Consider the following 27,445-nt stretch of genomic DNA (forward strand, 5'->3'; position numbering starts at 1 on the left):
GGGCGGGGAGAAGTGTAAGAACCCGCCAAGCGACTTCTGAATACTCTATGGTCGCTGCCGGAATGCACTCTGGGAGCTGTAGTTCGGCCGTCTGAGGTGGCCGGGCAAGATCCGTTTAGCCGCCTAATTAAGCCGCCGGCCGTTCCACTCGCCTCGCTGAAGTAACCATGGCGGCGGCGTTTACTGTGTCGCCGGGTTTAGGAGACCATTGGTGGGTCGAACTGCCTCGCCATGCGGTGCTGAGTCGCCTGAGGGAGCAGGCCTCTGAAGCCGGACCGGAGACAGAGCAAGCCAGACCAGCTCTGCCGAGGAATTTGATGTTTGGCATCGGCGGAGAATTCTTCCTGTGGGACCGAGAAAATGCCGCCTTTTGCGTCCTCAGCCTGAGGCACCTGGGCGACGATCCGGACAGATTGGGCTCCTACCAGGTGGGGCGTTTCTGGAGCGAGTCTCCTGGTTCTTAGAACAGGGGGTCTCAAACCTTGGCAACTTTAAACCTTAGCGGACTTCAACTCCCAGAATTCTCCAGCCAGTTTTGCTCTGAATTGCCCAGCTTTCCTGGGTGGGGAATTCTGGGAGTTGAAGTCCGCCAAGGTTAAAGTTGCCAAGGTTGGAGAGTTCTCATCTAGAAGAATTCCAAGCTTCACCTTGCTGAAATTGCTAACGTTTTGTTTGTGGGGACCATTCCTTTGCCTAGGAAGGAACATGTCTGTAAACTTTGTGCCTCACCTGTTGGAAAGATCATCCCCCATACACAAACACCTCCCTTAGGCTGAATTTTACTTCATGCAAGCAGCCATATGCATAGACAACAACCCCACCCGACCCCCAAAATTGAATGTATAAATTTGAGTTGAATCAGAAAAGTTCAGTTTTCCATGGAAAAAAATGAAGGCATTCAGAGAAGAATGTGTAGAAACACAAGTGGCACCTGTAAGAGAAAGTCAGATTACAACCAGTACTGAACTCCCATTTGGCACCAAATTTTAAGATCCACTGACTTTTGCAGATTCTTTAAATTGTACTATAATTTTGTTTTATATCTGAGGTTGCAATTGACATTTAATTGATTTTTAGCATTTAATGTTGCAATCTCATAATGCAAATTCTGATATAGATTGGGTTTTTTGCAATACTTCTATTTATTTATATGTATATAGCTGCCCATCTCAGAAGAGAGTGACCCTGGGCAGCCTACAATACTTAAAGAAAACTGACAAATAGGTTTAAACAATGTTATTTAAAGCTATTAACAATTGCCCTTCCTTTGAACTTAGTTAAGGGGTGACTCATAAATTAGAGGAAAAGTAGTTAAACGGGGAATTTAAAAGTTGCTAAACCAGGAGAATCCAAAGAGGTACATAAATTGGTTGCTTGATATTGGTTAGTTGATAGGTAGTTTGATTGAAGATGCATTAAAAAGGGCCATGTGAACGCTCAATTTTAGTTTAGTTTAGTTTATTAGATTTGTATGCTGCCCCTCTCCGTAGACTCGGGGTGGCTCACAGCAATAATAAAACCATGTACAACAAATCTATTATTTAAAAGTAACTAAAAACCCCTTATTTAAAAAGCAAGAAATACACACAAACATACCATGCATAAACTATATAGGCCAGGGGGAGACATCTCAATTCCCCCATGCCTGACGGCAGAGGTGGGTTTTAAGGAGTTTACGAAAGGCAAGGATGGTGGGGGCAATCCTAATCTCCGGTGGGGAGCTGGTTCCAGAGGGTCGGGGCCACCACAGAGAAGGCTCTTCCCGTGGGTCCCGCCAGATGACATTGTTTAGTCGACGGGACCTGGAGAAGGCCAACTCTGTGGGACCTAACTGTTGCTGGGATTCGTGCAGCAGAAGGTGGTCTCGGAGATATTCTGGTCCGATTTTGCTGGTAGTGTGAAGCAATATACTGTACTCTTAAAACAGTTCGTTTCTGTAATATTTTTTCCTGTAATTCTTTTCTGTTCTTATTTTACATAAATTGGCAAGACAGAGAAGTGTAACTTAGCTTTTGCTAAACAGGAAGAATCCAAAGAGATACATAAACAGACAGTATAAAACTTCATTGACAAACCAGGAATTGTTTTCCATAGTGTCCAAGGACTATACATCACACATCTGTTTCAGTTGGAAGAATAAATTATTCCTTTTGCCTGGGCCTCCAACTTAATAGTCATCTATTGTAGTTATGAATCTATTTGCAGACTGATCCTTCAGCATTGGCAGTTACTAATAATACTACCTGTAGGATTTAATACAGTTATGTTTTGTAGATTGTGGTTCATGACTTTGCACATTGTGGAAAGATACCCAATTTATTCAACAGATCATGATTAAGCAAACCAAGGCTTAGCATATCCTTGTGCTAACATGAGAAATGTCTGTAAGTAATCAAACCTGTTTTTGTTTTCAGGTTCTTCTCTGCATAAATCCCCCCTTCTTTGAAGTGTATCAAACAATTTTAAGTCCTATGCAACAACATGTAGCTCTCATAGGAACAAAAGGATTAATGGTGTTGGAATTACCTAAACGTTGGGGAAAGAATTCTGAATTTGAAGGTGGAAAAGAAACCATTAATTGTAGGTATGTAGAATTTCCATTTATCTTGATTATCAGCTTTAAAATCACCTATGATTGCTTTATCATTTATTTTTCTCCAGACTATTGTTATTATGTAGTGGTGCCACTGGATAAAAGTTTGTTTGCTAATGTTCTCCTGTCCAGTATTTAAACAGACTCTTTTCAGTTATGCAGCTAGTATCTCCAAGGTAGGAATCAAACTGACAAGATTGGAGATTCAGCAGTGTAATCCATTCCCCTCCTGACATCACATACATATATAGAGGCAACAATTGGATTGCTTTGGCTACTGCTACCTTGTCTTTTTAAACTCCTCCTGTGAACATTGCTGATTTACATTATGAAAAGCAGTAGTTCAGATTGCTTCAAGCAGGTGCCCGAGGGTTAGTGAGGATAACTTTTGTTAGACTTGACCTAAAATCCAGCCGTGGATATTTCAGACCCTGAAGTAGTGTATCTTATTGTGCTACATTTGCCTTGCTTTGTCTGGGGACACAATCTGAAGTTAGTTGGGGGAAAGATCAAAAGCAACATGAGAAAATATTATTTTACTGAAAGAGTAGTAGATCCTTGGAACAAACTTCCAGCAGACGTGGTAGATAAATCCACAGAAACTGAATTTAAACATGCCTGGGATAAACATATATCCATCCTAAGATAAAATACAGAAAATAGTATAAGGGCAGACTAGATGGACCAGGAGGTCTTTTTCTGCCGTCAGACTTCTATGTTTCTATGGATCATCACAGGGAGTTTTGCTTTGGAAATGCTTAATCATTTCAGTTATGCTTACTTACAGTATAAAGATAGATACTAAAGGTTTTAATGAAAAAAACAGGTATGTAGAAACATTTGGAGAAAATTTCTCATGAAAACATTCTGGAAAGCAGTTTGGCACTTGAGAGAGAACATGAGATTGAGGTTGCAGGGAAAATTCTTAATAGGGGTTAACTGGGAAATCAGTCAGAAAAATATCAAGCCATTTTAATTTTGTCTCCGTGTTGGTTAAAGCATTGGAACAGATGAATGAATGGTAGATCTTTTGTGGCTGAAATGCAGACATGTGTTTTCCAGTACCATACCTATTGGCGAAAGGTTCTTCACCAGTTCATCATCTCTGACCCTGAAGCATGCTGCTTGGTATCCCAGTGAGACGCTGGAGCCCCATGTTGTGCTGTTAACATCTGACAACACAATAAGGTAACCTTTTCTTGCTCTAAATAGATTGCATTTAATAGAGTTATAACTCCAAAGAAATATAAAAGCAAATGTCAACAAGGCCATCTCTAGTTTTGTATGGATATTTTTGCTGCTGCTGCTGCTAATAAAATGTCGCCTGGCGGGACCCAGGGGAAGAGCCTTCTCTGTGGCGGCCCTGGCCCTCTGGAACCAACTCCCCCCAGATATTAGAACTGCCCCCACCCTCCTTGCCTTTCGTAAACAACTTAAAACCCACCTCTGCCGCCAGGCATGGGGGAATTGAGATCCTCTTTCCCCTAGGCCTTTACAATTCTATGCATGGTATGTATGTATGTATGTTTGGTTTTTATATTAATGGGTTTTTAATCATTTCTAATACCAAATTACTATTGTACACTGTTTTATTGTCGCTGTTAGCCACCCCCGAGTCTCCGGAGAGGGGCGGCATACAAATCCAATAAATAAATAAATAATAAATAAATAAAAACAAAGAAACAAAACCAACCAATATGGAAAATTATTTACCATAATTGATATACACACTGACAATTAGTTATTCAATCTGAAGAAATAATAGTGGGGTTTTTTTGTTTATTAAAAACTTTTCTTTGTTTAATAGGATTTATAACTTGAGTTCACCCGAGACACCTGTGAAAATGATAACACTTTCAGATGCTGATGAGGAAACATTGAGACTTAATAAGGGGTAAGATTGAATCTTTCTCCTCCCCAGGCAAGCTCAGCTATTGTTTGTTTGTCTGCAGACCGGACCTAAGTGTTTAGAGTCACTGCAGACTAAAGTCTCTCTCTGCCTTTTCTGCTTCAGGAGAACATACACAGCGTTGATAGGAGAGACTGCAGTGGCATTTGACTTTGGACCTCTAGCGGTACTTCCTAAGAATGTAATCGGACAGAGAGACAAAGAGGATATGCTGGCATATCCTATGTATATCCTGTATGAAAATGGAGAGACGTTTTTGACCTATATTAATCTCTTGCACAGGTAAAGACTTGGTTGAGAAAGTTCACTTAGTGGCATTAAGTTTGCCTATCTGCACTGGAGAGTACATTTTCAAATATAGGAGGTTATAAAAGCATTGAGTGAAAAATAAAATTGTTTTAAAAGGTTGAGCGGAAATCAACTGTTGCTAAATAACACATTTCATCTTCTGTTACTGGTACTGTGCCTCTAGCTATTCAAATATGCTCTTACTGAGCTAACATTTAGGGCACTACAGTGAAACTGATGGAGAATCAAGAGGGTTTGCATGCAATGCAAGGGAAAAATATGGAGGGTGTTTCATGGTTATGAATAAAGCTACAATATTATGACACCTAGAAGATTAATTACATTTGATTCGTTTAAAGCAGAGGTCCCCAACCGCCGGTCCGCGGACCGGGACCGGGCCGTTGGAGTTTTCCAGCCGGTCCGCGGCGCCGCTGCCCTCCCGGCAGAGGACATTATGCAGGACAGGATGGGGCGTCGGGCAGGGCGGGGAGAATCAGGAGGCTCCTTTGGCGGCTGGGGGCTGCCTGGCTTTGAGTTTTTGGCTGGGGGGGACTTAGGAAGGTCCTACTTCTCCCCCCCCCCAGCCAAAAACTCAAAGCCTATCTGCTGGATACGGGCGATGAGCGGGACGAGCGGCGCCGAAGCCGGTGGCTGTGGCAGCTGCTGCAAGAGGCTTCCGCGCCGCTCTGTCCCACTCATCGCCCGTATCCAGCAGATAGGCTTTGAATTTTTGGCTGGGGGGGGGAGAAGTAGGACCTTCCTAACTCCCCCCCCCAGCCAAAATCACAAAGCCAGGCAGCCCCCAGCCGCGAGGTGCCCCCTCCCCTTCCCTTTCACACGCAGCTTCGGGCCCCCTGAGCGTGTGCAGAGCGCCCCCAGCGCCGCCCCAGCCGAGAGACCCCTGCCCTCCTTTTTCCCGACCGGACGGAGCCCGCCGGGGGGGGGGGTCCCACGCGGGGCGCCCCCTCCCCTCCCATGGAGCCCTGCCCTGTTTGGTGCCCGCTGGCCGGGCAACGGCCTCCCTCCCTCCCTGCCTCGTGTTTGCAGAGCTCCGCCGGGCAAAGTTCGGACGCCTTCTGGGCGCACGCACACATCCACACCTCCACCCCCCCGGGAGGAATTCGCCCCCTGCCCAGAATTGGCTAGCCCAGCAACGCTGCCCTGCTCCCTTCGGAGGTGCGGAGAGGGCGGGGAGAGGAATTTAACCCCGAAAGTGGCCGGGGTTGCGCAGAAATTCCCCCAACCTTCGCTGGTTTCGGGCCAGGGAAGAGGGGGCCGTGTTTACCTGGCTGATTCGGGGATGAGAGACCACCAGGAGCTCCGCAAGGCTGCGTGACTTGGATTGGCAAGTCCGAAAAAGACCCCCGGGATGGGTGAGTGGAGGGAGAGGGAGAAAGAGAGAGGGAGAGAGGGGGAGAAAGAGAGAGAAAGAGATAGCAAGAGAGGGAGAGAGAGAAAGAGAGAGGGAGAGAGGGGGGAGAGAGAGAGAAAGAGAGGGAGAGGGAGAAAGAGAGAGGGAGAGAGGGGGGAGAAAGAGAGAGAAAGAGATAGCAAGAGAGGGAGAGAGAGAAAGAGAGAGAGAGGGGGGGAGAGAGAGAGAAAGAGAGGGAGAGGGAGAAGGAGAGAGGGAGAGAGGGGGGAGAAGAGAGAGAAAGAGATAGCAAGAGAGGGAGAGAGAGAAAGAGAGAGGGAGAGAGAGGAGAGAAAGAGATAGCAAGAGAGGGAGAGAGAGAAAGAGAGAGGGAGAGGGGGGAGAGATAGCAAGAGAGGGAGAGAGGGAAAGAGGGGGGGAGAGAGGGGGGAGAGAAAGAGAGAGGGAGAGAGAGAGAGGAGATAAAGGAAGAGGAGAGATAGAAAGGAAGAGAGAGAAAGAAAGAGGGACAGAAAGAGAGTGAGAGATGCTCAGTGAGCCTTTCTTTGAAGTTGCCTTTCTTTCTTTCTTTCTTTCTCTCTTTCTTTTGCTCTCTTGCTCTCTTGCTCTTTCATTCTTTTTTCTCTCTCTTGCTTTCTTTCTTTCTCTTTCTTTCTCTCCTTCCTTCCCTCCTTCCATTTCTTTCATTCCCCTCTCTATTTTTATTTCTCTTTCATTCTCTTTCTTTCTTTCTTTCTTTCTTGCACTTTTTCTTTCTCTCTTTTACCTTCCCTTCCTCTATTTCTTCTTTTCTTTCTCCTTCCTACCTTCTTCCCCTCCCTCCCTTCCTTCAGTCTTTCCTCTCTTACTCTCCCCTTTCATAAGTTTCCTTGCTTCCTTCCTCTATTCCTGTCCCTTCCCCCTTTCTTTCTTTCTTTCTTTCTTTCTTTCTTTTCTTTTCTTTCTTTCCTTCCTTTCCTCCATCCATTTCTTGCTTTCCTTTTTCCTTTCCTCCCTTCTTTCCTCCCTCATTCCCTTCTTTCACTCCTTCTTCTCTTACTCTCCCCTTTCACCCCTCCCCAAAGAAGGTAAATTTCATACATAATTGGTATGTCGCAAAATAAAGTAGTTTTAAAATGGCGGGGAGGGGGGCCCCCAGACACTTAGGCTGTATGGGGCCCCAAAATTCCTGATGGCGGCCCTGGCTCCACCCCTCCATAACCCCACCCCCATATGACCAAAGCCCCCCCCCCCCCCCCGGGCCATGGAAAACTGGTCTAGCTTAAAGCCGGTCCCTGGTGCAAAAAAGGTTGGGGACCTCTGGTTTAAAGGGAGCATCTTAAGTATTTTCCACTATCCCTAGAAGTGCTTAGAGCTAAGTCACTTCTCTGAAATTTGGTTCAGGTGATTGCTTCCAGGAGTGACATCACATCACACTTTTATAAAATAGAAGACTTTTTGTTATTGTTCTCAGAATAAATATTAAATATGTGAGACCATACTTAGCTCCTGGTAGTTCAAATAACTCAATTTTTGTAGCAAACAGAAGAGAAAGGCTTACTTTATGAAGCAGTTAAGTTGGTTTTATTTGGCAGAACAGTAATAATAAAAGTTAATGCTATTAAACAGCTTCCCACTCGTCTTGAAATTGTTATTCCAGCACCAGTAACCTTGGTAAGCTTCTGGGCCCATTGCCGATGTATCCTGCAGCTGAAGACAATTATGGCTACGATGCTTGTGCAGTTCTCTGCCTTTCCTGTGTTCCTAACATCCTAGTGATTGCTACTGAATCGGGGATGATTTATCATTGTGTGGTACTAGACGGAGAAGATGATGATGAACAGATGGTATGTTACTGCTAGAGTTTGCACTTTTGAGAAAAAGCATTGATACATGGGAGGAATCTCTAGTTCAGTGGTAAAACATGCATGTAAACTCCTAACATTGTCCAGAAGAAAGAATCAAATTTTAATCAATAGAACAGATCCATGACTGAAGATCCCCAAAATAGCCTTTTTTTCCTGAAACAATCGGCTAGAGCGTGAAATGGCCTGAGTATAAATCCCTTAAAACATTGTGTATATTTTAAAAAATGTGACTACAGAAGAGTTCATTTGCTGTATTTCCAGATTACTTCTGGCAATCTTGCATATTAATTGGAGGTATAATAAACTGCAGTGTTACAATATAACCTTCTAGGGATTGTGAGTAGCCAGCCCAGAGGTTTGCATGTATATGTAAATGATAGTTTTTTAAATCAGAATCTTAAGGATTGTTTTTTAATGTATGTATGTATGTATGTATGTATGTATGTATGTATGTATGTATGTATGCATGTACGTACGTACGTACGTACTTACTAACTTACTTACTTATTTATTCAATGTTTATGCCACCCCTTCTCCTTAGACTCAGGGCGGCTTACAACATGTTAGCAATAGCACTTTTTAATAGAGCCAGCATATTGTCCCCACAATCTATTATTATTATTATTAATTAGATTGTTTATTACTGTTTTCTGTATATGCTGTGAGCTGCCCCAAGTCCTCGGAGAGGGGCAGCATACAAATCCAATTAAATCTAAATCTAAATATTGCTCCCCAGTTTTTTTCACTGCTGTAATTCAATAATAAAATGGATGACTTTCATTTTCATAATTTCGACTTTTGGATGTTTTAGAATAATTTGGAAACTCTCCTCCTGTCACCTTCTTTCTTAATCAGTTCACCCCCCGGTTTAAATAAGATGCTAAAGCCCCCCCCCCCCCCGAATCCTCCGAGAGGGGTGGTATATAAATCCGAAAGACTGATGGATGGATAGATAGGGAGGGAGGGAGGGAGGAAGGGAGGAAGGAAGGAAGGAAGGAAGGAAGGAAGGAAGGAAGGAAGGAAGGAAGGAAGGAAGGAAGGAAGGAAGTGTCCTTCCAGGAAAACTAGATAGAAGATTGAGGGATTGAGAAGTAGCTTCTGCCAGTATTTTCCATCACTACCTTACAGTTATATTGCTGTGCAGGGTTGACTTATAACACAAACAGTTTGAAATGTGTGATCTCTATCCAGGAAATATGTTTTATCCTAACCATTCAAGAGACTGCTGGAAAGGGGAGAATGTACCCTTGACACACATTTAAATTGTGATTACTGATTGAAGTTAGTGCCACTCAATGCAGTTCTGCTCCATGTTCATGGAATCATACTTCTAAGTCAGGGGTGTCAAACTCGATTTCATTGAAGGCCACATCAGGATTGTGTTTGACCTCAGAGGGCTGGGAGGTGGGGCTTGTAAAATAGCTGTGTTCAGAGCTCCATTTTCAGCCGCAACGGCCTCCGGCAGCCTTCTGTCAATGAGAACAGAGCTTGGGTGGGCCGTGTCCTTTGTAGTCATGCCCATGGGTTGGATCTGGCCCGTGGGTGCTTATATTGTAAACTTTCCAGATAATGCTGTAAAGCGCTTTGGGGAAGTATATAACACTAAATGTTATTAACCCAATGTGTCTCAAGGGAATCCTGACTTGAAAAATGTTAATATAATCATTCCATTTCCCCCTGCAGTCCATCAAGTCTTGGGATTCCCGAAGTGACCTCATTCCATCACTCTATGTGCTTGAGTGTGTTGAATTGGAACTTGCTTTGAAACTAGCTTCTAGAGAAGGGGAAGAGCCTCTAGATTCAGATTTCACCTGTCCAATGAAATTGCACAAAGGTAAGAACACAGGTCATTACTTCCATTATATTTATTCTCTTCACCGTGTCCATTTAATAGCTGATAAACCTGCCTTTTAGGGCAGAGGTCCCCAACCGCCGGTCCGCGGACCAGGACCGGGCCGTTAGGGGTTTTCAGCCGGTCCGCGGCGCCGCTGCCCTCCCGGCAGAGAACATTATGCAGGACGGGGTGGGGCGTCGGGCGGTGACGCAGCCCTCCACACTTCTCCACAGGGCGGGGAGAATCAGGAGGCTCCTTTGGCGGCTGGGGGCTGCCTGGCTTTGTGATTTTGGCTGGGGAGGGAGTTAGGAAGGTCCTACTTCTCCCCCCCCCAGCCAAAAATTCAAAGCCTATCTGCTGGATACGGGCGATGAGTGGGACAGAGCGGCGCGGAAGCCTCTTGCAGCAGCTGCCACAGCCACCGGCTTCGGCGCCGCTCGTCCCGCCCATCGCCCGTATCCAGCAGAAGCTGCTGCCCGAGTGCTCTTGGCCGGCGGGATTCAAAGTGCTGGGGTGGGGGGTGTCCTGACAGCCCCCCCACCCCAGTGCTTCGCCTCCCGATGGGACACCCCCCACCCCAGCACTTTAAATCCCGCCGGCCAAGAGCACTCGGGCAGCAGCTTCTGCCAGACACGGGCAATGAGCGGACGAGCGGCGCCGAAGCCGGTGGCTGTGGCAGCTGCTGCAAGAGGCTTCCGCGCCGCTCTGTCCCACTCATCGCCCGTATCTAGCAGATAGGCTTTGAATTTTTGGCTGGGGGGGGAGAAGTAGGACCTTCCCTAACTCCCCCCCCCAGCCAAAATCACAAAGCCAGGCAGCCCCCAGCTGCCAAAGGAGCCTCCTGATTCTCCCCGCCCTGTGGAGAAGTGTGGAGGGCTGCGTCCACTAAGCTCCACCCCTCCATAACCCCACCCCCATATGACCAAAGCCCCCCCCCCCCCCCACCGGGCCGTGGAAAACTCGTCTAACTTAAAGCCGGTCCTGGTGCTAAAAAGGTTGGGGACCTCTGTTTTAGGGCATAAAGCAAAATATTTTTTTAAAATACACATCTGGAAAGCTCTAGCATTATACCAGGCACAGGAAGTTTCTAATGTTATAGAACAGTGATAGTGAACCTATGGCCACAGTGGCACGCAGAGCCATATCTGCCGGCACACGAGCTATTGCTCTAGTTTGGTGCCAGAGTGCATATGCGCGCTGCCCAGCTGATTTTTCAGCTTGCACAGAGGCAGGGGAAGCGTGTTTTTCCGGAGGGCCTCTGGGGCATGGCATTTTTGCCCTTTCCAGGCTCCAGAGAAGCCTCCTACCAGAAGTTGGGAAATGATCAGTTTTCAGCCTCCAGAGGGCCTCCGGAGAGGAGGGGGAGGCCATTTTCGCTTTTTCCAGGCATTGAATTATGGGTGTGGGCACTCACGAATGCACAGTAGCATGCACACATATGCTTTTGGCACCCAAGGGAAAAAAAGGTTTGCCATCACTGTTACAGAATAATTGAGACAATAAAATAAATGCCGAGTTGCAAATGTGATCTTGAAATGGTATTCTTATACAACTTAATGTGGGCTTACTTGAACACAGTAGATTGTTTAAGCAGAGAAGCACAGCATTGTACTATGAGTCAGTGAAAGAAGTACAGTATGTAAAGATATAAGATATATATGTGAAATGTGAAATCTATCTTGTGCCAATTTGGTCATCAATTAACACAAACCATGCTTATGTTTCTCAGATCCCAAATGTTCTTCTCGCTACCACTGCACACATGATGCTGGTGTACATAGTATTGGACTCCCCTGGATCAACAAATTACACAAATTCCTTGGTTCTGGTAAGTAACTTAATCCTTCTGGCTTGTAATTTGATTTTTCTTAAAAATACACATTTAGGTTCTTGCCATTGCCTTCAATTTAACATATATTAAAAAGATAAGATATTAATGTGTTTATAACTTCAAATTTGGTGGCTTCTACTCTTTGGAGTGCTCTCTCATTGATATTTGGAAGCAAATACTACCTTATTTTCTAGCAGTATGTCTGTCTTGCATCAGACCTTTGTATGAGAAGTTGTTTTTCCTAAATGTATTTTCCCCTCCCTTTTTATAATGCATAGTTCATGTGTACCATATATATTTATAAATGCTTTTACGTTGCAAAATTATTTTGCTTCTATCTTTGTGTTTTAACGCAGAAATGTGATATAAAAATATGTCAAGTGAATAGGGTAGTTTGTGGTGATAGCTGAATTCTACAAATTGGAATTCGTCTTGTGTATTAAATTAGTGGACTTGCTTTTCAGGCGAAGAAGACAAGGACAGTTTACAGGAGCTTGGGGCAGAACAGAAGTGTTTTGTGGAGCATATCTTGTGTACCAAGCCTCTACCATGCAGGTAAGACCCAGTGTGGCTTCCATCTATTCTCCAGTTGATGTTCTTCATGCACTTTATCTTTGGAGACCTTTGCTCAACAACTGTTACAGATACTTGTTGTAACATATGAAACAGTGAAGTGTACATTGGCTTTGTTAATAATTTTGTACAACATGTGTTTGAGAGAGAAACTGGGGGGCTATCAAGTGTGCTGCATTTACCATGCTCAAGTAGAGTTGTATGTTATAGGAAAAGTAATGTTCATGAGAATTGTTGTAGGTTGGATCTTTCATTTTATATATTTAAATGACTTAGTCCTCAACTTTAGTCTTCAGATATGTTGGATTGTAACCTTCAATGCCATCCAGAGCCTCTGTGTGAGCCAAAAATCAGCTGGCCGGCACAAACATGCATGTTGGAGCTGAGCTAGAGCAACAGCTCGTGTGCCAGCAGATATGGCTCTGTGTGCCACCTCTGGCACTCGTGCCATCGTTTCGCCATCACTGTCCTATAGTACCAATTGTGGCTTTGTAGAATTCACCTGGAAGACCATCCAGTCCAGGTGTTTTGTTATTTTTTTGTTTTGACACTACCAATAATAATTCCTCCCTGCCAGAACTTTTAAAGAGATGTTTTGTTCCTGTAGACAACCTGCTGCAATTAGAGGATTCTGGATTGTCTCGGATATTCTGGGCCCTACAATGGTTTGCATCACCAGCACCTATGAATGCATTACCAGGCCTCTTCTGTAAGTATGAAGCCATTTATAATCTATGCCTGAGTCAGATATACTTTCAAGTTTTCCACTTGCTCAGCTTTCCTTAAATTTTGGCCACTTTAAAACAGGAGAACTTTTTAACTCCCAGAATCACCATGTATGCTGGCTGAGGAATTCTGGGAGTTGAAGTCCCCCACCATAAAGTTTCCAAAATTGAGAAACGCTGTTTTAGATTGAGGTGATTTGTTCTACAAATCTTATCAAGGTTACCCACAGATTCAAATGCAGTATTAAAACAGTTAAATCAACCTTAATCATTGCTTCACATTTAGAAGTATTCCTCATCTTACATATAGTGGATTCAGATTTTGGTTGACCTAGATTTTTAGATTTCCTTGTTTCAATTACAGTGATACCTTTTCTTACAAACTTAATTGGTTTCCGGGATGAGGTTCTTAAGGTGAAAAGTTTGTAAGACGAAACAATGTTTCCCATAAGAATCAATGCAAAAGCGATTAATGTGTGCAAGCCCAAAATTCACCCCTTTTGCCAGCTGAAGAGCCTGTTTTTTGCGCTGCTGGGATTCCCCTGAGGCTCCCCTCCATGGGAAAGCCCACCTCCAGACTTCTGTGTTTTTGCGATGCTGCAGAGGAATCCCAGCAGGGAAATCCCAGCAGCGCAAAAATGGGCGCTTCGCTGGCAACGGAAGTCCAGAGGTGGGGTTTCCCAGCGAGGGGAGCCTCAGTGATATCGCAGCATCGCAAAAACACAGAGGTCTGGAGGTGGGGTTTCCCATAGAGGGGAGCCTCAGAGGAATCCCAGCAGTGCAAAAACGGGTGCTTCGCTGGCAACAGAAGTCCGGAGGTGGGGCATCCCACCGGCAGTGGTGGGTTTGTAAGATGAAAATAGTTTGTAAGACGAGGCAAAAAAATCTTAAACCCCGGGTTTGTATCTCGAAAAGTTTGTATGACGAGGCGTTTGTAAGACGAGGTATCACTGTACAAACATTACCTTGTTCTTGAAAGCATATCTGTTTTTCCTTATATCAGGGGTCGACAAAGTTGTTCAGAATCTAGGAGCCAGCCAAAAAATTTAGGAGCCAGAATTTTTTTTAAGCAAACTTGGTTTTTTGCCGAGTCTCCACCTGACATCCTTTCACCCCTCCCCCCCGGCGCAGGCCTGGCTCCGCCGAGCCGGCTCTGCTGTACTCCCGTCGGGATCCGAGGGGAGACCGTTAGTCAGAAACCGAAACAGAGAAGAAGGAAAGGGAGACCGGGCCGGGGACGCGGGTGAGGGGGGGAGGGGGGAGGAGGGGTTACTGGTCGGAAGTCACCGCGCACAGCGGCCGGAGGAGGAATGAACAAAACCTCACGCCGGGAGGGGAGGGGCTTCCGCTTCTCTCCGAAGGCGGGTGAGCGGCCAAGATCGGAGCGTCTGTGTGCGGTGGGGGGGAGTGAAGGGGTTCGAGTAGGAGGCGGAATGGAGGCAAGGGGGGAGGGAGAGACGCACGCAAGCGCAGGGGACGCTGGGAAAGCAGCTCGCTCCGAGGTTGATGGGCGGAGCTACGGAAGCCAAGATGTACCATTTCTGGGCGTAAACACAGGCGGGAAAAATATACTGTATACACATACAGCAGTGTTTCCCAACCTTTTTGGAGCCGCGGCACATTTTTCATATTTTCAAAATCCTGGGGAACATGGGGGGGGGGGCGCTAAAAAAAGTTTGGACAAAAAAAATCTCTCTTCCTCCCTTTCGCTCTATTTCTCTCTCCCTCCCTCTTTCTCTCTCTTCCTTCCTTTCTCTCTCCATCCCTCTTTCTTTCTCTCTTCCTTCCTCTCTCATCTCTTTCCTTCCTCTCCCTCCCTTTCTCTCTTTCCTTTCTCTCCCTTTCTGTCTATCCTTTCTATCTCTCACCCCTTCTCCCTCTTTCATTCCCTTTCTCTCCCTCCCTTTCTCTCTCATTCCTTTCTCTCCCTCTTTCCTTCCTATCTCTCTTTCTTTTTCTCCCTCCTTCATATCTTCTTTCTCTCCCCCTTCCTCCCTCTTTCCTTTCTCTCCCTCCCTTTCTCTTCCTTTTTCTCTATCCTTTCTACTTCTTACTCTTTCTTTCTCTCCCTCCTTCATTCAATTTTCTCTCCCCCCCTTCCTCCCTCTTTCCTTTCTCTCCCTCCCTTTCTCTTCCTTTTTCTCTATCCTTTCTACTTCTTACTCTTTCTTTCTCTCCCTCCTTCATTCAATTTTCTCTCCCGCCTCCCTCCCTCTTTCCTTTCTCCCCCTCTTTCTCTTCCTTTATCTCTATCCTTTCTACTTCTTACTCTTTCTTTCTCTCCCTCCTGCATTCAATTTTCTCTCCCCCCTTCCTCCTCTTTCCTTTCTCCCCTCCTTTCTCTTCCTTTTTCTCTATCCTTTCTGCTTCTTACTCTTTCTTTCTCTCCCTCCTTCATTCAATTTTCTCTCCCTCCCTTACTCTCTCTTTCCTTTCTCTCTCCCTCCCTTGTTCTCCCCTGGGGCTGCCTGTGCCTGCCCTGCACCACCCAACACGGACGGACAGCCCCCGGTCGTCGGTTCGTCGCCCCCCACCCCCCCACGGAGGGAGATCAGGCTGGCGAGGGCGGTAGAACTACGTCACCAGCCACTGGAGGGAGATCGGGCTGGCGGGGGCGGCGAATCCACCTCCCCAGCCGCGCGGAGGGAAATCCGGTAGGCGGGCGGGTGGCCGCGGCTCCCTGCGCGCCCCTGGAAAAGCCTACAGGGAATGGTGCCCGGGGCCGCTTTAGCCGCCCCCCGCTCCCCCCGCCATCTCCCCGCGACTGCCTGTGCCGCTGCAGCCGCGGCCCCCCCCCGCTCCCACCGCCAGTGCCCTCCCGCCGGGCCCCAAAGGACACTTGCCGATGACGACAGGGAACCTTCAGCTGGGCGGGCGCTGCCGTGCCGGTGCCTCCGACCTCCCGGTTCCTGCTCGATGCCGCGGTTTCTGGCGCTCTCCTGCTGAGCCCCAAAGAAGGAAGGCGGGAAAAAGGCGCGAAGAATGGAGCTCTCCTTCCTGCCTGCCTTCTTTGGGACCCAGCAGGAGAGCGCCAGAAACCGCGGCATCGGGCAGGAGCGGAGAGGTCAGAGGCACCGCAGCGCCCTGCCCAGGCGGCACACCGGTTGGGAAACGCTGACATACAGTACAGCAGGCAACATTTTCTAGGCGCCAGACAACATTTTCTAGGCGCCACTGGCGACCAGGCGCCTGGGTTTGTCGAACCTTGCCTTATATATCTGTTGTTTGGCTAACTCCTTTGTGATATGCTTGCTGGCACCAGCTGTCATTGAACTTGAATTCTTTTAAGTACTTCTGTAGACAATAACCTTTATGTGTTTGTCTTTTGTTTAAAATATCTATGCAATATAGTATTTTAGTGCAAAATTCATGAAGGTCTGCAAAATTCATAACCAATAGCTCAATAATTTTGTAGTCTGCTCAAAACAGAAGTAATGGTGCATCTCTGTTCTTCCTGCAATAATACAAATGGAAAATATGTCTTTTTCCTAGTTTCCAGATTGATTCTGTCTCATAGTAAGAAAACATTGTGTTTCCCAAACTAGGCTTAAGCATTTATCTTGCTGCGATTTCCTGGAAAAATCCAATCTGGAAGAAAAATAGATACTATAGTGTGTTGGATGAAAAAGGGATGAATCTTCCTTCTGTATTGCAATTTTGTAGGCCCCGCAGTGCTTTTTGCCAGGGTCTTACCTACAGGGACTGGAAAAACCCCCACTCTGATTTCTTTAATCTGTTCTTATAGAAAAGAGGGAATCTCTCCTTAGTGGGTTCTTCTTAGAAATATTAGCAGTAAGGGATAACATTGAATAAGCTTCTCTTTCTGATATTTTCTGCATGAGAGTTATGATTAGGAAGGGCCAATGGCAATGCAAGCCATTTTTTTTAACAATGGTAGGAGGGTTTTATAGCTCCAAGGAACTTAACTGAAAAGGAGAAAAAAAGAAGGCAGCGAAGAATTGTTGATATTAATAGATGCCTGACCTTTGTTTTGACAGTTCCACAGTCCACCCAACATGCCCTCCGCTTCTGTGCACCAAGGAAGAGCCGCAGAGTTCTACCACACCCCTCCGCATCCTAGCTGAATCACAGGATTCCTTTGAGAGACATATCCGGAACATCTTGTGTCGCACCACTGCAAATCCATTATTGCTGAAGTACAACCTCTTTCTCTTTGGGGAAAACCAATTTCACATAAAGTGGAATTTTTTTTGTCGTTACTTTGCTGCTTTTCCTCACTGGTGTGCAAAGATAAACCCTTTCCATGCCTTGTGTTGTTGCTTGTTCTTTGTTTTGGCTGCAATTGGCAAATTGCATCTTGCTTGGGATGGACACCAAAGCTTGATCTTTTCAGTGGACTCATGATCAGATTTTTCTTTTTCTGGCTGAAAATCTCCCGTTCTGTATTTGGCTGTTTTTGCATCTTTTCTGTTACTGCCCTAAATCTGTTATTCTTCTTTCATGCAAGGCTGGTAAGAGATTCAGAGAATACAAGCCATCTTGCGGGTTATTATAAATTATTATGCTTGTAGTCTGGTTGACTAAGAGATGGGGGAATTGATTAGAGAACTTTATCAAACATTGATTTCAATATTCTTTGCTCTCTTTGAGTACTTTAGATGAGATGCTCAATGTCTGTCTGTCTATATCTGTATCATATATCTATATTATCTATCTATCTTGTCTGTCCATCCATCGAATCTATCATCTTATCTATCTTCTACAATCTATTTCATAATTTTAACTGCCCATCTCCCTCAGAGATGTGTCTATATATGTGTGTGTGTTTGTGTATATCAGTGATTTTCAACCTTTTTTGAGCCATGGCACATTTTTTACATTTACCAAACCCTGGGGCACATTGAGGAGGGGGGGGGGCTAAAAAAAGTTTAGACAAAATTTTTTTCTCTTCCTCCCTTTCGCTCTATTTTTCTCTCCCTCTCTCTTTCTCTGCCTTCTTTTTTCTCTCTCTCTCCATCCCTCTTTCTTTCTCTCTTCCTTCCTCCCTCTCTTTTTTGCTCTCTTTCTCCCTCCCTCCCTCTCTTGTTTTCTTTTTCTCTCTCTCTTGCTTTCTTTCTCTTGTTTTCTTTTTCTCTCTTGCTTTCTCTCTCTCTCTCTCTTGCTTTCTCTCTCTTGCTTTCTTTCTCTCTCTTTCTTTCTCTCTGTTTTCTTTCTCTCTTGCTTTCTTTCTCTCTCCTTTTCTCTCTTTCTTTCCTTCTTTCTCTCTTTCTTTCTCTCTCTCTTGTTTTCTTTCTCTCTCTGAGCTTCACGGCACACCTGACCATGTCTCACGGCACACTAGTGTGCCGCGGCACACTAGTTGAAAAACACTGGTGTACATCACACACACATACATATGTGTATGTTTGTATGTGTGTACTTTTCCAATCTTGGATGTCCCATGTTTGCTTCTTTTTTTTTAAAGAGCTGCAGATAAAGAGTCTTCCCCTCCCCCAGAAGAATGCCTTCAGCTTCTAAGCAGAGCCACACAAGTTTTCCGGGAAGAATATATTCTAAAACAGGACTTGGCTCGAGAAGAAATCCAGCGAAGGTAACCCTGGCTCTTTGTTTCTAAGTTCTAAATTCTAAACATAGAAAGTCATTTCAGCATTTTCTCACAGTGACCACAATGAAGGTTTTTAAGAGTCCGCTGCCCTAACAAAAATAGAGAATAATTTAAAGTGCCACTAAATTTTTGTATTGGACCCAATGTTTCAGAAAAGGGCACTTAAATGATTTGCAACATGTGTAAAGCAATATTTCTAAAAATGAACCACTTCACCTGTGTTATCAAAATACTTCAGTGAAAGTCTAAAATTGATTTTTGAATCATCTTTTTATTTACTGCCTGCCTTAGTCTTGATTTTCTGCTGATTTAAGTGTAATACAACTGATAAACCTACACATTACTTTAATAAAAAACAATCTATTATTCTGAGAAAAGCATTTATTCTGCTTCCCCGGTAATTTATTTATCTTACACACACTACAAAAGAAAGGAAATCCCATTTTCTCCACATTTAAGTATACCTAATGTTCTACATTGTTCTATCCTTGGAATAGATCAGTTAATGTATTTTTCAGAGTATAAGATGCACCTTAGTTTTTGGGGAGGAAAATAGGGAAAAGAATCTGCTTTCCAGATATTCATTTGGCTAGCACCCTTAGTCTGGTCAGCTTCAGCACATTATTTTATCCCCTGATTAAGTCTTTAAAAAAAACCTTATTCAGAGAGAGTAACAGTGAAAGAGCTTGCAAGCGTGTAAGAACTGGGAACATTGTTAGCACCTGGTTAGGACTGGAAAGAAACATTTGGAGCAAGTTAGAGCAATGAAAAAAAAAAACCTGCAAAGACTTAGGGCTTGGAAAACATTTTTAGCAAAGAGTAACAATGAAAGAGCTTGCAAGCCAGTAAGAGCTGGGAACATTGTTAGCACCTAGTTAGGGCTGGAAAGAAACATTTGGAGCAAGCAGAGCAATTAAAAAACCTACAAAGACAGGGTTTGGAAAACATTCTCGACAGAGTAACAATGAAAGAGCTTGCAAGCATGTAAGAGCTGGGTATATCGTTAGCACCTGGTTAGGGCTGGAAGGAAACATTTGGAGTAAGATAGAGCAATGAAAAAAACCCTGCAAACACTTAGGGCTTGGAAAACATTCTTTGCAAAGAGTAACAATGAAAGAGCTTGCAAGCCAGTAAGAGTTGGGAACATTGTTAGCACTTAGTTAGGGCTGGAAAGAAACATTTGGAGCAAGCAGAGCAATTAAAAAACCTACAAAGACAGGGTTTGGAAAACATTCTTGACAGAGTAACAATGAAAGAGCTTACAAGCATGTAAGAGCTGGGTATATCGTTAGCACCTGGTTAGGGCTGGAAGGAAACATTTGGAGTAAGATAGAGCAATGAAAAAAACCCTGCAAACACTTAGGGCTTGGAAAACATTCTTCGCAAAGAGTAACAATGAAAGAACCTGCAAGGTAAGAGCTGGGAAGATTGTTAGCACCTAGTTAGGATTTGGGGGGGGGGAAGCTTCGGGAAAAAAGCTACATTCAAAGTATAAGACACAGCTGAATTTTCAGCCTCTTTCAGGGAGGAAAAAGGTGCATCTTATACTCTGAAAAATACAGTAATAGTCATTTTTAAATATTATAATTTCCTTTAAACATTAAAGCCTTAGGTGTTTATCTTCTGCAGTAGTGGTTAGAGGAAAACAAAACATGCAGATTGAGGCATTGCTTACTGTTTAACCTTTAAGTCTTTTCTCTGCCTCAGAGTGAAATTGCTGCGTGAACAGAAAAAAAAACAGCTGGAAGATCTAAAATGCTGTCAAGAAGAAAGGTAAAGGCCAACCCATTTGTCAGCTGCCCCTCCCGTCCCCCCCTTTATTGTTTTAAACCATGTATATTTTATTTCTTAGCCAAAAAGAATCTTAGAATGACTCGCTATTGGGACAGGACAATGTGTACTCCTTTTGGGGCTTATGGCCTTAGTGACAAAAAGGGAGTTCACACTGCTGCCGATAGTTCTTTGTCCAGCTGCAACACAAGCCATTCATTTTAACTACATGGAATGACTGCCACCATTGAGTTATGAGATCTAAAATTGATTAATTTCAGGAGAAGAAACCTGTCTCATAGTTAGATGGAATGGTTTAGTGATGGCGAACCCTTTTTTGCTTGGGTGCCAAAAAGGCACATGTGCCCACACCCATTATTATTATTATTATTATTATTATTATTATTATTATTATTATTATTATTTGTATGCCGCCCCTCTCCGCAGACTCGCAATGCCCTCCCTCCCATGCATGTGTACACCCCCTCCCGGCTGCCCCCCATGCATGTGTGCAGGCCTCCTTGAAGCCACGACTTTCGGTAGACTATTGGGGCCATTTTTCACCATCCACAGGCTCCAGAGGCTTTCCTGAAGCCTGGGGAGGGTGAAAACTGCTTTGCCCCTACCCTCCAGAAGGCCCAAACCCAGGTGGCTAGCATGCACACGCGCACTGGAGCTGACATAGGGAAACACTTCATGTCCCCTCAGATTTGGCTCTGCATGCCACCTGTGGACCGCTTGCCATAGGTTTGCCATCATGGATTGAGATTTTACAACAGAACTTACACAATGATTATGTTTTTTTTCTGGTTTCAAGTACAGTGGTACCTCTGCTTAAGAACTTTTCTAGATAAGAACCAGGTGTTCAAGATTTCTTTGCCTCTACTTAAGAACCATTTTCTACTTAAGAACCCAAGCCCAGAAAAAATTCCCAGGAAATTTGAGAGCGTCACGAAGGCCCGGCCAGTTTCCTGCCATTCCCCCTTTAATCCCAGCCATCTGGGCTGCCAGAGGAGCCTTTTGGTGGCGCTTAAGGAGGCTTTGGCAGTCCAGAGCGAACAAAGCATTTTCCCTTCTCTGGGTGCTTGGACAGGGAATAAACCTCTGCCAGCACCCAGAGAAAAGAAACGCTTCCTTCACTCTGGGCAGCCGAGGAGTCACCACAGCGAAGGAAAGACACCGGCTACAAAGCGAGCGAGCGAGCGAGCGAGAGGAGAGGGGAGCCCTTCAGCATGAGAAGGAAGAGGCAGCAGGTAGCAGCAGCAGCAGCCAGTGTATGGGAGGCAGCCTTGCACCAGGTATATGGGAGACGTGTGCTCCTCCTCGCCGCCTCAGAGTCCCTTTTTTTTTTTTAAGCCTTAAAGTTTTGGATTTTTTTTATTCCCCTCACCTCACCTTCCTTCGGCAGCCACTCTCCTCCTCCTCCTCTTTCTCCTCCTCCCACCCAAATTCTGAGCTTTTATTTCTTTCCTAATGGGTTTCCACGCATTATTTGCTTTTACATTGATTCCTATGGGAAAAATTGCTTCTACTTAAGAACCTGGTCACGGAACAAATTTAAGTTCTTAAGTAGAGGTACCAGTGTACTGGATTGTCCCATGGAAGTAGCAAAAGTCAATGATGCAGAATATTCTCGTACAGAAATTATTTCAGATGTACACATATTCAATAGCTCGAATGGCTTGGGTTATAGACAGTTATGGAGATCTTCAAATCATCCAGGCCATGGTTGTCCCAAAGGTGCTTTTCCAAAAGGCAGTGAGTCATTCTTGGGTTTTTTTTCCTTGAAAATGTTTCACTTCTCATCAAGAAGTGAAACTGAAGAAGTTCCCTAGATGAGAAGTGAAACTTTTTCAAAGGGAAAAAACCCCCAAGGAAGTCCAGTTGCCCTTTGGAAAATTACCTTTGGGACTTGGGTTGTAGAATTCCAAAAACCCATTTGTGGATGATTTTGGGGAGCTATTGTCATATATTAACAAGTACTGCTGAACAAGACAAATTCACCTATCTTAGACTGGGAGGGCCAGGCATTATAGGGAGCAATTGGTATGACTACTTACCCAGGTTGCTGAATCTCAACCTGGTTACTTAATTAAACCTTTTTCCGATGTTGTAAAACTGAACTGTACACTAACCAGATTGTTCATAGAACTTGCTAAACTATGAAATAATCTAATCAAAGTTAACATGAGCATGCATCTGCTGGGTGCAATATTCTAACCATTGTCCATGGTGGCAAAAGAATCTGAGGTTCCTGGAAGGAAGCTTCTCTCTTAAGTTTCACAGTAAAACAAAAATAACACAGGGTAGAGAACCTATTTCTTCTCCCACCCAAGAATTGTACAGTAGTACCCCTAGATACGAGCACAATTCGTTCCAGAAGGGAGCTTGTATGTCGAGGCAACTCGTATCTGGAACAAATAACTTTAGACGTTGTTTTTCCCCTCCGAGATAACCAAAAGCAAGGATTCTTGCGCCACCTAGTGGACGCTCGGCTCGTATCCCGAATTTGAGTTCGGGACTAGAACAGAAATGTCTCTCCCCTCGTGGCTCGTATCTTGAAATACTCGCATGTAGAGCAGCTCGTATCTAGAGGTACTACTGTAATTCCTACGAAGGAGATTGTGTACTACCGTAGCATTTAAGGAAACCTTATGTTGTTCAGTTCAGGTATAGGGGAAAGCTTAAATGGTCGAGTTTAATGTGTTTGGACGGATGCTTTTGGACTTTTTCCTTTTTTAATCTTTAACATTACCAGGCCTAATATTTGGCTCCTTTTAGGTGAAAATTAAGTTGTACATTCTGTATTTTAGTGCTCTTCTGATTCCTCATGGATTCTGCTACTGGGTATTATAGAAGTTGATTTGCAATGAAGATATCCATTAGAAACAATTTACTCAAGGAACAAATATTTTGTCTATTATAATACTGTAATGTGTAATAAAACAAAGGTGTGTTGCTCTCCTGAAAATAACATTTTGTTTTCTCATAAAGGAAAAGCTTGAGGGAGATAGCAGAGCGTTTGGCTGACAAATATGAAGAAGCCAAAGAGAAACAAGAGGATATTGTGAACAGGTGAGGACATCTTACTACAGGTTCTTCTGATTAGCTGAGGTAACAGCAACCGTGTTTTCCCAAAACTAGGACCTGTCCAGATAATAAGCCCAATTGGGCTTTTGAGTGCATGTGCTAAAATACTCCCCCCCCCCCCAAAATACTTAGACTCATGCCCAGTTGCCGTGCAAACCACAGTGAGATGATGCCAGAGGGGAGGAAAGAGAGGGGGAACAGGCCCACATGCGCCTGCCATTCATGTGGCATGGCCTCGTGGAGGCTACTCATGCAAACCCTAGTTCATGCGTCCCTTCTCTTAGTGGTGGCTGCAAAAAAACTGTTGCCAGCCCTAGTCCTGTTGACCTGGGACTGGAGTCGAGGGGGACTGGCACCAGAGTTCCAAGCAGTGGCTGTTGCAGGATGTCTACGCAGCCATAAAGCGGGATCGGTGTGGACAGTTCTTGCCCGCAGCATTGTTGGCATTGATTGGGTCAGAGCCACTGCTGCCCAAGATCAGCAGGCCAGATTTGGTGAGCCGGATGCGCCACTGCCACTCGGGGGGGGGGGGAGAGAGAGGGGCGCTGTGAGACCTTCTCCCAGGCGATGCAGTATGTTCAGCTACCCAAATCTGGCCTGCTGTTCCCCTGCAAGGGGGAGTGGCAGGTGCGGAGGGGTGGGGCGGTGGAGAAGCAAGACACATGGAGTGAGACAGGGCTCCACTTGCAGTCTCGCCGGGCATGCCAGGAGTCAAGTAAGACACGGCGGAGAGACAAGTGGAGGGGACAGGCGGGCCATGAGACGCGCATCTTACCGGAGTCTGGCAGCTCCGTTGTGTCTCTCAGCCAGTCTGTGCAGAGGAATATTTTGCATAGTAAAGAAATTAGTTTTCTAAAAATTACTTAATACAGTGGTACCTCATGATATGAACTCCTCATGATACAAACCCCTTGTGATACGAACCCAGGGTTCGGAATTTTTTTGCCTCTTACGAACTTTTTTCGGCTTACGAACCCACCGCAGATCGCAAAATGGCGTTCCACTGGGCGCCGCCGCCCGACTGTCACCTTTTAAAACAGATGGGGGGCTTTTCGGCATTCACCCGAACTTTTCGGGTTCGGGAGGCTGCCGAGAAGCGCCGACGCCCGGCCGTCAACTTCTGAAACAGCCGGGTGCTTCTCGGCGGCCTCCGGAACCCAAACCCAAACCTCCGGGTTCGACGTTCGGGAGAACGCCGAGAAGCCCCCCGGCTGTTTTAAAAGGTGACAGCTGGGCGCCGCCGCCCAGTGGAGCACCATTTTGCGATTTTTTTTTCTTTTTGCACGGATTAATCGCCTTTACATTGTTTCCTATGGAAAACAATGTTTCGTTTTACAAACGTTTCGCCTTACAAACCTACTTCCGGAACCAATTAGGTTCGTAAGACGAGGTATTACTGTACTGTACTGTACTATTGTACCTCTTTTTCCTTGTCAAATACCAAACATCTAGAGTAACCAATAAGTCTGCTAATATTTAATTAGCAAAATGAAACCAATTTACTTTTGAACAAAAGTATATATCACACCTCACCAAATAAGAAACTAAAATCTACAAGTAAATTTGAAAGGAATGGTTATATATTGTACAAGTGTAACATTATTCTGAGAAGATATTTAGCTGTGTAGTCTGAAAATGCATAGCAAACCCCCATCTCCACTGCTCCTTGTTAGAAACCTGTCATTCTTTTTATGGATACAGGATGAAGAAAGTTCTCCGTGGTTTCCACTCACAGCTGCCTGTCCTGTCCGATAGTGAAAAGGATATGAAGAAGGAGCTACAAACAATACAGGAACAACTGCGGCATTTAGGCAATGCTATTAAGCAGGCAAGTGACTTCTCATTTCTAAAAACATACCTAGAAAAATAAAATGAGAGGTCCTTGCTGCTCTCCGAGCTTGCTTGTTATTCTACAGACATTTCATTACCCTAACTAGGTAACATTGTCAGTGCTAGTAAGGAGTGCAACTCCGCTCCTCCTTCGCTAAATCAGCAAGGGCAGTGAAAAACACATCCATCCCACAGGCAGCGAGTTTGACCACCCCTGATCTACATAGCGATTGTTGCAGTTCTTACATTGTTCTTACTGCAACAACAAAACAGCTAGGGGATTTCTAGAAGCCTGGCTCTCTGATAAATCAGCTACCAGCAATCAGCTCTCAGATCAGCATAGATTTATGGTTAACTCCAGACCATCAATCAAGAAAACAATACCCCAGTCAAGAAACTGCCAAAGAGCCATCAGTAAATGTTCTGTCAAGCTCTCTGGTAGAATCCTCCCAAAAATGCACAGATACAATTTCAGACACATACACACGTTTGAAAATTCAAAACAATGTTCTTTATGCCGAAAATGCAAATAAACAGAGCACTCTTTTTGTATAGCAAAGAGCACTTGTCTCCAGACAAACTGGTAATTTGTACAAGTCCCTTATCAGTTCTGAGGTACTTAGCTTGCAGCTGTAAGGCAATTCACAGTCCTTCTTCTTTCACAAAGTGACACATACTTGGCTCTGGTTTAGTTTCAAAGCGGGGGGAAAATCAGCACACAAAGGTCAAAGTCAGCAAAGCAGTCATGAAACACAACGAACAGATAATCCTCCACAATGGCCAAACACACAGGCTGCTATTTATAGTAGCCTCACTAATTACCACAGCCCCACCCAACCACAGGTGGCCTCATTTTCTTTGATAATAATCTCTCAGTTGTTGTTGCCTATGCATGGCTCTCCTCATGCGTGGCTGTATCATTAACTCTTGTTCTGAATTCAAGGAGGAGCTAGATAATTGATCTCCTTCTGAGCTGTCTGCCACACTCTCCTCCTCCCTGTCACTCATGTCTTCTTGGTCAGAGGAGCCTTCATCAGCAGATTCCACCGGGGGGTAAAACAGGCCTGCAGCATGTGGATGTCTCCCCCACATCCAGTCCTTGGGGCAGGAGCTGGGCCAGAGCTAACCACAACAGTAAACAGCCCAACCAAATAATCTCTTAAGGCCTAGCACTGATGATGTTACCTAGGGTAATGAGACATTTGCAAGATAACAGGCAGGCTCAGAGAACACCAAGGACCCCTCATTTCAACCCTGAGCTACAAATATTTTCCTTTGAGAGAACAATAAAAATAACTTTTGAGGTGTTTCTGCCCTGTAACCCAGGTTAAAATGAAAAAAGATTACCAGCAGAGAAAAATGGAGAAGGGGAATAGTCCACAGAAGCCGAGCATCAACCTCAGCACCAATCAGAGGAAATGTATCCAGGCTGTTCTGAAAGAGGAGTGAGTCAATTGCTTGCTAAACCGAATTTATAATTTTCTTGCATAATTAATATTTGACTAAAGACAAAAGCATGCATGGTGCACAGGCTTCAATCTTGGTTGAGTTTCTAGGCTGTTGACAGCTGCTATACTAATGCTTTAAGTATTATATTTTGGCCAGAGTTGTATAGGTCCTAAATATTTGTGTGTTTACCAGATTTGTGAGAGTGATAAGATTTTTTAAAAATATATTTCCAGTAAGGCAATTTGTGAGACACTGTAGGTATTAGTTATACATAAAAATTACTGGACTAACCAAAATACATCAAATTTAAAGGTTTAAATTGCAAACTGTCTGTCTTACTATCCTTGCTCAATACTGAGGTAAAGAAAACTTTTTCTTTTCTCCTTTCAGGGGAGAACACATTCAAGAGATGGTGAAACAAATAAATGACATCAGGAATCATGTCACCTTTTAGTCATCAGATTAAAGACTTACCGTACATTTTTTGGAATATTAAGTGTAACCAGCTGCCTTTTTCTTAATTTATAAATGGAAATATTTTTACAAAAGGAGCCACTGTTAAATACTCATTAGAGGATGCATCTGATTATAACGCATATTGCAGCATTCTACAGAAGGCAGGATGCTAAAGACATTTGACTTCCATCCTTTTGATACCATGGGAGGGAAAATAAGGGAACCTTGTAAGTCTTGTGACTTCAGTTTAAATATATGTTTGTGATAACACACTGTTCGTTTTAAAATAAAAATCAACATTATTGATTTTTA

General features: G+C 44.4%; 1 protein-coding gene across 1 annotated transcript; it reads left to right on the forward strand.

The window, feature by feature from the left end:
• Positions 1–27,445, forward strand: NUP88 (nucleoporin 88). The gene is made up of 17 exons (XM_070735178.1): positions 1–428; positions 2,415–2,584; positions 3,656–3,781; positions 4,401–4,487; positions 4,608–4,784; positions 7,802–7,988; positions 9,693–9,843; positions 11,573–11,671; positions 12,139–12,229; positions 12,855–12,956; positions 16,971–17,129; positions 18,398–18,523; positions 20,246–20,311; positions 23,303–23,383; positions 25,100–25,226; positions 26,555–26,673; positions 27,068–27,445. The coding sequence occupies exons 1-17, from the start codon at positions 168–170 to the stop codon at positions 27,129–27,131; spliced, it is 2,193 nt and encodes a 730-aa protein (XP_070591279.1). The 5' UTR covers positions 1–167; the 3' UTR covers positions 27,132–27,445.

The sequence above is a fragment of the Erythrolamprus reginae genome, chromosome 1, assembly GCF_031021105.1.
Source record: "Erythrolamprus reginae isolate rEryReg1 chromosome 1, rEryReg1.hap1, whole genome shotgun sequence".
Classification (NCBI taxonomy): Eukaryota; Metazoa; Chordata; class Lepidosauria; order Squamata; family Dipsadidae; genus Erythrolamprus; species Erythrolamprus reginae.

Bases quoted from the DNA above. Each gene is read 5' to 3' on its own strand.
- NUP88 (XM_070735178.1), top strand. From the start codon at position 168: ATGGCGGCGGCGTTTACTGTGTCGCCGGGTTTAGGAGACCATTGGTGG. The intron at 2,585-3,655 runs GTATGTAGAATT...TGTGTTTTCCAG, and splicing joins AAAGAAACCATTAATTGTAG to TACCATACCTATTGGCGAAA. The intron at 12,230-12,854 runs GTAAGACCCAGT...TTGTTCCTGTAG, and splicing joins ACCAAGCCTCTACCATGCAG to ACAACCTGCTGCAATTAGAG.